This window comes from Salvelinus sp. IW2-2015, linkage group LG27 (genome assembly GCF_002910315.2).
Source record: "Salvelinus sp. IW2-2015 linkage group LG27, ASM291031v2, whole genome shotgun sequence".
Lineage (NCBI taxonomy): Eukaryota > Metazoa > Chordata > Actinopteri > Salmoniformes > Salmonidae > Salvelinus > Salvelinus sp. IW2-2015.
The window spans coordinates 5362408-5371467 of NC_036867.1; the positions used below are offsets into that span (position 1 = coordinate 5362408).

The 9060-nt window shown below is 40.1% G+C and overlaps 1 protein-coding gene across 2 annotated transcripts in view; it reads right to left on the bottom strand.

The window, feature by feature from the left end:
• The window catches only part of LOC111953665 (serine/threonine-protein kinase RIO3), a 10366-nt gene extending 5284 nt beyond the window's left edge, over nucleotides 1-5082 (bottom strand). The window contains exons 1-5 of one of the 2 annotated variants that reach the window (XM_070435609.1): nucleotides 4726-5082; nucleotides 3634-3752; nucleotides 3226-3368; nucleotides 2651-2758; nucleotides 2342-2451 (exon numbers count right to left, since the gene is read on the bottom strand). In XM_070435609.1, the coding sequence (XP_070291710.1) occupies nucleotides 2342-2451; nucleotides 2651-2758; nucleotides 3226-3368; nucleotides 3634-3752; nucleotides 4726-4761 (516 nt within the window). In that variant the 5' untranslated portion in view covers nucleotides 4762-5082. Of the gene's footprint in view, nucleotides 1-2341; nucleotides 2452-2650; nucleotides 2759-3225; nucleotides 3369-3633; nucleotides 3753-4100; nucleotides 4202-4725 lie in introns of those variants that run through there. The other variant, XM_024134645.2, reaches the window with a different exon arrangement.
• Between the last annotated feature and the right edge of the window lie 3978 nt (nucleotides 5083-9060).

Here is a 9060-nt window from a genome sequence, read left to right on the forward strand (position 1 = left end):
TCACCTTTATTTAACCAGGAAGGCAAGTTGAGAACAAGTTCTCATTTACAATTGCGACCTGGCCAAAAATAAAGCAAAGCAGTTCGACACATACAACAACACTGAGTTATTATACATGGAGTAAAACAAACATACAGTCAGTAATACAGTAGAAAAATAAGTCTATATACAATGTGAGCAAATGAGGTGAGATAAGGGAGGTAAAGGCAAAAAAAAAGGCCATGGTGGCAAAAGTAAATACAATATAGCAAGTAAAACACTGGAATGGTAGATTTGCAGTGGAAGAATGTACAAAGTAGAGATAGAAATAATGGGGTGCAAAGGAGAAATAAATAAATACAGTAGGGGGAGAGATAGTTGTTTGGGCTAATTATAGATGGGCTATGTACAGGTGCAGTAATCTGTGAGCTGCTCTGACAGCTGGTGCTTAAAGGTAGTGAGGGGAGATAAGTTTTCCAGTTTTCAGAGATTTTTGTAGTTCGTTCCAGTCATTGACAGCAGAGAACTGGAACGAGAGGCGGCCAAAGGAAGAATTGGTTTTGGGGGTGACCAGAGAGATATACCAGCTGGAGCGCGTGCTACAGGTGGGTGCTGCTATGGTGACCAGCGAGCTGAGATAAGGGGACTTTACCTAGCAGGGTCTTGTAGATGACCTGGAGCAGTGGTTTGGCGAACGAGTATGAAGTGAGGGCCAGCCAACGAGAGCGTACAGGTTTGCAGTGGTGGGTAGTTATGGGGCTTTGGTGAACAAAACGGATAGCACTGTAGACTGCATCCAATTTATTGAGTAGGGTATTGGAGGCAATTTTGTATTGGCTTCTTATCGATGGCGGTTAAGAAATTGTTTAGGACCTTGAGCGTGGCTGAGGTGCACCCATGACCAGCTCTGAAACCAGATTGCATAGCGGAGAAGGTACGGTGGGATTCGAAATGGTCGGTAATCTGTTGTTTGACTTGGCTTTCGAAGACCTTAGAAAGGCAGGGTAGGATAGATATAGGTCTGTAAGCAGTTTGGGTCAAGAGTGTCCCCCCTTTGAAGAGGGGGCTGACCGCAGCTGCTTTCCAATCTTTGGAATCTCGACGACACAAAAGAGAGGTTGAACAGGCTAGTAATAGGGTTGCAACAATTTCGGCAGATAATTTTAGAAAGAAAGGTCCAGATTGTCTAGCCCGGCTGATTTGTAGGGGTCCAGATTTTGCATCTCTTTCAGCATCAGCTGACTGGATTTGGAGAAGGAGAAATGGACGGCTTTGGGCGAGTTGCTGTGGGGGTGCAGTGCTGTTGACCGGGGTAGGGGTAGCCAGGTGGAAAGCATGGCAGCCAAGAAAAATGCTTTGAAATTTCAATTATAGTGAGATTTATCGGTCGACAGTGTTTCCTAACCTCAGTGCAGTGGGCAGCTGGGAGGAGGTGTTCTTATTCTCCATGGACTTTACAGTGTCCCAGAACTTTTTTGAGTTTTGTTTGCAGGAAGCAAATTTCTGCTTGAAAAAGCTAGCCTTGGCTTTTCTAACTGCCTGTGTATATTGGTTTCTAGCTTCCCTGAAAAAGTTGCATATCACGGGGCTGTTTTCGATGCTAATGCAAACGCCATAGGATGTTTTTTGTTTTGGTTAAGGGGCACAAGGGCTATATCTGTTCCTGGTTCTAAATTTCTTGAATGGGGCATGCTTATTTAAGATGGTGAGGAAGGCATTTAAAACAAATAACCAGGCATCCTCTACTGACGGGATGAGATAAATATCCTTCCAGGATACCCGGCCAGGTCGATTAAAAGGCCTGCTCGCTGAAGTGTTTCAGGGAGCGTTTGACAGTGATGAGTGGAGGTCGTTTGACCGCTGACCCATTACGGATGCAGGCAATGAGGCAGTGATCGCTGAGATCTTGGTTGAAAACAGCAGAGGTGTATTAATGATGTTAAATACCCATGTCTCAGTGTTGGGGAGTAGTGAACTACATGTAGTTCAACTAGTAATTTAACTACATTTTGTAGTATCTTGGTGGTAGTTTAACTAAATTCAAATCTAGGTAGCATTTTCAGTAGTTAATTACTTTTGTAAGGTGTTRGCAATAATAGCATTTATTTTTCAGCATCAGACTCACCTAATTSTCACTTGAAACAGTTTTTGTGTTTAGCAGGCTAAATTACACATTCTATTAACATATGACCCCGAAGTGATATGTTTTTGCAATTTGTAGTCAATGACATTTCAGATTTACATACGATAATTAAGTTAACTAGATTTAAGTTAACTAGTAGCTGGTAAACTATATTTTCAGAGTAGCTTCCCCTACATTGGACAGTACCAAGCCAAAAGGTTCTCTTGTTATAACTCTTACATTGTCCATGCGTGCAGTATTCTTCCTGCCACACACAACCTCATCGTGCTTAGTAGTGATGTTCTTGCCTTTCCCAGTAAAGCCTCTCCTCGGAGTTGTCGTGGGCTTGTCTGGAATACATTGAACAAAAGTTAATATTGAAAGTTTAACTATTGCTTTAACATAACCAAACACCAATATCATGAAAAGACCAACAGCCACCAATATTCTATACAGCAAGACGTTGTCCTGTTACATGTATACAGTAGATGTATAGGACCTAGCTACAATACTAGTATAGGTGTAAAATTACAACGTGATAGACTTTACCAGCTTTGTAGGGGTCGTCACAACTATCTTGCCAATCAACTTCATCCTCAGAGCTGCCGCTGGCCTCGTAATGGTGCACCATGCGATAGTTCTCAAAGGAGATGGATACTGCAACAGTATATACCAATCATATCTCAAATTCTTCATATTACCACTTGATTCCTTTTTACACTCCAGAAACTTGGTCGTGTTTATTAAGAGTACCAAACAGAAAATATTTGTAAACATTTTGCTACTGAAAATGTCTTCCATTTGATGCAGAATGAACACAACCCTTCGTAGGGTTGTCACGATACAAGTATCGCGATACTACAATATCAAATTTTCCATGGGAAAAAATAAAAACTATGGTCCTATAAAAACCTACTTCATGTAAAATTGTGGATGCTATAGCTTGCAAAATAAACAAATGTGACAACATAATGCTCTTTATTTCTAAGATTAGAAGTGTTTTACCCAAGAAATTAAATCCACTTCATGTTTTGTTTCATTGCCACAATAGCTCAGAGTATCGCGATACTGGTATAGCGACAACCCTTGTATGGTTTTAATACAGGACTTGTCCATAGGCTTACGTTTGCTATCCCCATTGAACTTCTTTTCTTCTGTGCGTAGCTGGGTGTCAAACTCCTTGTCAAACTGCATCTGCAGCATCTGAGCCAGCATCAGATCACTGTCTGTCTCTCGCTCCTCACCGGCATCCAGAGCAGCGCTGACACTAAAACAGAGACATAGGATATCAGACATACTTCTCAAAAATAACCCAATGTCCGAGTGGTTTGACTTACAATTAGGATATTAGGCTGGCACATTCAATTGTTAGGAGCATATATAGTGTGCAACTTTTCTTTCTTTACATTGACACTAACAAWTAACACAGAAGTGTACACCAGCTAGACTAGAGGGTGAAAATGTCATTTGAAAAAGTCCTTAMAAGTTCATGAGAATTGATAACACAGACTGGTGATATTGACAGGACTTACTTTGAGAAATCAGGGAAAGAATGACTTTCATCATCCAGTTGCTTGGCCAGCTGCTCGCTCATGACATCAGTGAAGGAGCAGGGACACACCACCTTGGTTGTGGTGGCACCCCATGGACTCTGAAGGACCATTCATTCACATTATTAGTTAGGTAATGGCAACACAATACAACATGATTTTTCCCTTTGCTAACACATCCATGTACCACGTGCTTGAATAAAGCAGTAACCAATTAGCTAGTTACTAAGCTAGTGAAACTAATTATAACCCAATATTTTTTATAACTAAACCAAACGTTTCAAACGGAACAAACATTTGCATTTTTCCGTTAAAAGGAACGCCTGCTCTGTGAGTGCGCKTGTGCAATAACTCATTTCGCCTTTCCTAAACAACGCAATTTTTGGGAAACTTTGGCAAAAGGTAGTCTAAGTCTACAACTTAATGCACTATGTTCGTAACATATTTACATTTTGGGAACTGAACTGTATTGAGAATTTTTAATCTTTGAGAAAATTTGCAGAATGTCGGCCAAAATCCATCTCGTTCTATCTTCTCCCACTGCCGGCCACTGGACTTCCTCTCACTACCCATATTTGRTAGGGAGTGGAAACGCCAAGCGGATGCTTCACATTTATACATCCGGCGAATTATCTGTCTCATTGTTCCATCTGTGCTATAACCACCGATAGGACAATCTCCTTGCTTTTTCTGACCAATATGACTCATTTGTTCCCAGTAGAAACGACAAGCTGTGGTCTATCTTGRTTTAGTTAAATTGTTGCTATAACGTTMCCTGTCGCCATACTGTATAAAAAAGGCAGCCAGGAACATGCCCTGACTTGTCTAACTAGCCAACGTTTGAAGCATGTCAGCTAGTATCAAACTTAGCTGGTATTGGTTGATAAACGTATGAATTAACTAACTAGCCAGTGTTAGTTAGATCAATTCACTTATAACTGTATTTAAAAATAGATCATGTTATATGTCCTCCCCCAGACAAACTATTTAAAGGCTCGGTTTTTGCCATGACCAGGGCCATTTTACATGTCCAGAATGTCGGACTGACTACCTAATCTTAGCTAACCAACTCACCTTCGGTACYTCTGCAGTGATCGCTATTTGATCCATGACAGTCGGATGTTGGGCTTGATGGTTAATAATGTTTGCGCAAGGACAGGTGGAAAACCGTTGGCTACGACGATAGTCTCTTTCGTTAKCTTTCTGAATTAAAAACTTTAATGTAGATGTATTAGCTTAAGTCAAATTACTACAGGATTTAAACGTTAATGTCACAAAATAACAAGTCTTCAAGAGCTACAGCAGCGCAAATTCTCTGACTGACGTTCTTTTTCCTGAATAAGGAAATTACGTCATCTTCTTCGTCTTCTTCSATGACATAATGGCGGTCCGCAAAACAACGTTAAAGGTGAATGCCGCCACCCACTGTGCTGGAGTGTGCGGTCAATCACGGTTTACAACATTTCAAAATCCTCCTACGTGACACAGTACCGAGTATAAAATTTAAAAAAAAATAGCCCTACTACCTTCTAATAGACCCTCCCCATCCCCCAAAACCCCTCCAAACCCTAACATCCWAYTCRGTGAATTTTATAAAAATTCAAATTGTAAAACATTWAAAAAACTATACTAAATATAATCACGTCACCAAATGATTTATTAAAACAAACTATTTTGCAAAGAAGGTTCTCACCCCCTTCCATAGACTTACACGGTAATTATGACAACTTCCAGAGGACRTCCTCCAGCCTATCAGAGCTCTTGCAGGGCGTTCTCCAATAGAGCTCCATTGTTATGGAATGGTCAGCCTGTCCATGTGAGAGATGCAGACTCGGGCTCGACCTTTAAGTCTTTATTAAAGACTCATCTCTTCAGTAGGTCCTATGATTGAGTGTAGTCTGGCCCAGGGGTGTGAAGGTGAACGGAAAGGCACTGGAGCAACAAACCGCCCTTGCTGTTTCTGCCTGGCCGGTTCCCCTCTCTCCACCGGGATTCTCTGCCTCTAACCCTATATCTGCATTGCTTGCTGCTTGGGGTTTTAGGCTGGGTTTCTGTATAGCAATTTGTGGCATCGGCTGATGTAAAAAGGGCTTTATAAATACATTTTATTGATTGATTGCAGCATGAACTGACATGTTGTCCACCCAATCAAAGGATTGGATAATTATTCTAGTACTGAAAGCATAAACTACAGCTAGCTAGCACTGCAGTGTATACAATGTGGTGAGTAGTTGACTCACAAAGAGAGAGAAAGACAATAGTTGAACTGTTTTTAACAAATTAATTTGATAGAGCGATTGTCAATTATTTTTCTTTTTACTTTCAGTTTCACTTACTTAGCACGCAAATGCAGCTAGCTAGTTTAGCCTACTCAAACACCCTGCTCAAACAGAGGGATGCTATGTTAGCTAGCTGGCTATGACTCTCCAACAAAACACTGGAACACTTCCAAGTCAAGGTAAGCTTTTGGTATTACTAATTTATTGCCACTGGGGACTGCCAGTGTCACTGCTTACTGACTGTACACTGTAATGTTACTGCATGATTATAGGGGGTTTACTAATGTGTTAGTTCTATTAGCTATGCTGACTATGACATTAMTTTAGCTAATATGGTGACAACGATGTAGGCTGTGTGTTTGGCTTGCAAATGTTTTTTCGCCTGGTCACATGCAGCTGATGTGTTGTGCAAGTCCAAAAGGGAAGGGAAGAGGTGAGAGGAGAGAGCAGAGAGGAGAGAGTGCATAGATGCGATAAGGAATACAACTAGGCTGCTATGAAAGTGAACTGTGTTAATGAGTGATCAGGGGTGTATTCATTCTGCTGATTCTGTTGAAAAACGTTTCTTAAATGGAATCAAACACAATAAATGGGGATAAACATACCTGAATTTGTCCAATAGAAACTCTCGTTTGCAACTGTTGGACTAATGATTAAACCCTATTTCAGCTAGTTACAGGCAACAGTGTGCAAGGCGATATTGAATGTCACTKTCTGTCCATGTGTCCCTGTCTGTCACCTTAAATTTGTTTCTCGACCTGTGTGCACCTACAGTACCAGCCAAAAGTTTGGACACACCTACTTACTCAAGGGTTTTTCTTCCTTTTTAATATTTTCTAGATTGTAGAAAAATAGTGAAGACATCAAAACTATGAATTAACACATATGGAGTCATGTAGTAACCAAAAAAGTATTAAACAAATCAAAATAGATTTTATATTTGAGATTCTTCAAAGTAGCCACCCTTTGCCTTGATGACAGCTTTGCACACTCTTTGCATTCTCTCAAACAGCTTCAACTGGAATGCTTTTCCAGCAGTCTTGAAAGAGTTCCCACATATGCTGAGCCCTTGTTGGCTGCTTTTCCTTCACTCTGTGGTCCAACTCATCCCAAACCAGCTCAATTGGGTTGAGGTTTGGTAATTGTTGAGGCCAGGTAATATGCACTTCATTACTCTCCTTCTTGGTCAAATAGCCCTTACACAGCCTGGACATGTGTTGGGTCATTGTCCTGTTGAAAAACAGATGATAGTCCCACTAAGCGCAAACCAGATGGGATGGCATATCGCTGCAGAATACTGTTGTAGCCATGCTGGTTACGTGTGCCTTGAATTCTAAATAAATCACAGACAGTGTCACCAGCAAAGAACCCCCACACCATCACACTTCCTCCTCCATGCTTCACGGTGGGACCCACACATGGAGATGATCCATTCACCTACTCTGCGTCTCACAAAGACAAAAATCTCACATTTGGACTCCTCAGACCAAAAGACAGATTTCTTCCGGTCTAATGTCCATTACTCGTGTTTCTTAGCCCAAGCAAGCCTCTTATTATTATTGATGTTCTTTAGTAGTGGTTTCTTTGCAGCAATTCAACCATGAAGGCCTGATTCACACAGTCTCCTCTGAACAGTTGATGTTGAGATGTGTCTGTTACTTGAACTCTGTGAAGCATTTATTTGGGCTGCAATTTCTGAGGCTGGTAACTCTAATGAACTCATCCTCTGCAGCAGAGGTAACTCTGGGTCTTTCTTTCCTGTGGCGGTCCTCGTGAGAGTCAGTTTCATCATAGTGTTTGATGGGTTTTTTTGCAACTGCAACTTGTAAGAGAACTTCAAAGTTTGACTGACCTTCATGTTTTAAAGTAATGATAGACTGTAATTTCTCTTTGCTTATTTGAGCTGTTCTTGCCATAATATGGACTTGGTATTTTACCAAATAGGGCTATCTTCTGTATACCACCCCTACCTTGTCACAATACAACTGATTGGCTCAAACGCATTAAGAAGGAAAGAAATTCCACATATTAACTTTTAACAAGGCACACCTGTTAATTGAAATGCATTCCAGGTGACTACCGCATGAAGCTGGTTGAGAGAATGCCAAGAGCGTGCAAAGCTGTCGTCAAGGCAAAGGGTGGCTACTTTTCCGAATCTCAAAAATAAAATATATTTTCATTTGTTTAACACTTTTTTGGTTACTACATCATTCCATATGTGTTGTTTCATATTTTTGATGTCTTCACTATTTTTCTTCAACGTAGAAAATAGTAAAAATAAAGAAACACCCTGGAATGAGTATGTGTGTCCAAACTTTTGATTGGTACTGTATATTTAGCTATAWCAAACAAGAAAAAACATGTATCATCCGCTATAACAATACAGTGACTCAAAAACAACCTTCAAATGGCTACATCTTAGCTAGCTAGCTAGTCAATTGATAGGCAAACTGTGGCTAACAGTAGTTTGTTTACTAGCATAAAAATGTGTGTATAAATAGCTGTACAATGATGAAAATATGACTAAAACATTGATAACTTTTTCAGGAAACATAAGGAAATAAATACTGTGCTCACAGTTCTTGCATTCACGCACATTGAAGGATATAACAGTTAGAATAATAATAATAGAAAACCGGAGATTCTCTGCACAGACACAGTTCGGGAGCTGAACTTGGGWGTTAGGCTAATTAACACTGCAAGCTCATGCTCTGTGAAGTCATCTGTCACTCTTAAAGGGACAGGCTTTATTAAAGGTCAATTAAACCGAAATGAATATAGAACTGTTTATTCCAATCAACAAAAATGCTGTAGTTAATGATGTTGTGTTGTACTGGAACAAACTATAATTTAATGGGTTAAGAAAAAAAGTCCAATAGGAAAAAAGTACTCCAATAGGATTTTGATAAAGGTGAGACAAAATCCTACAGGATTGTGAGAATCCTATGGGATTCTATTGGAAAAATCAATAATCCTATGGGAATATTTTTTGCCAGGGACATACCTATCCAGGTCAATACATTACTTTCACCATAATTCAAGATATGCAGCAAAATATTGGTAAATTATTGCAATAAATTCTAGTTTAATTCAGGGGTCAGGGTTTAGGTAGAAGGTATCTTGGTTTGCA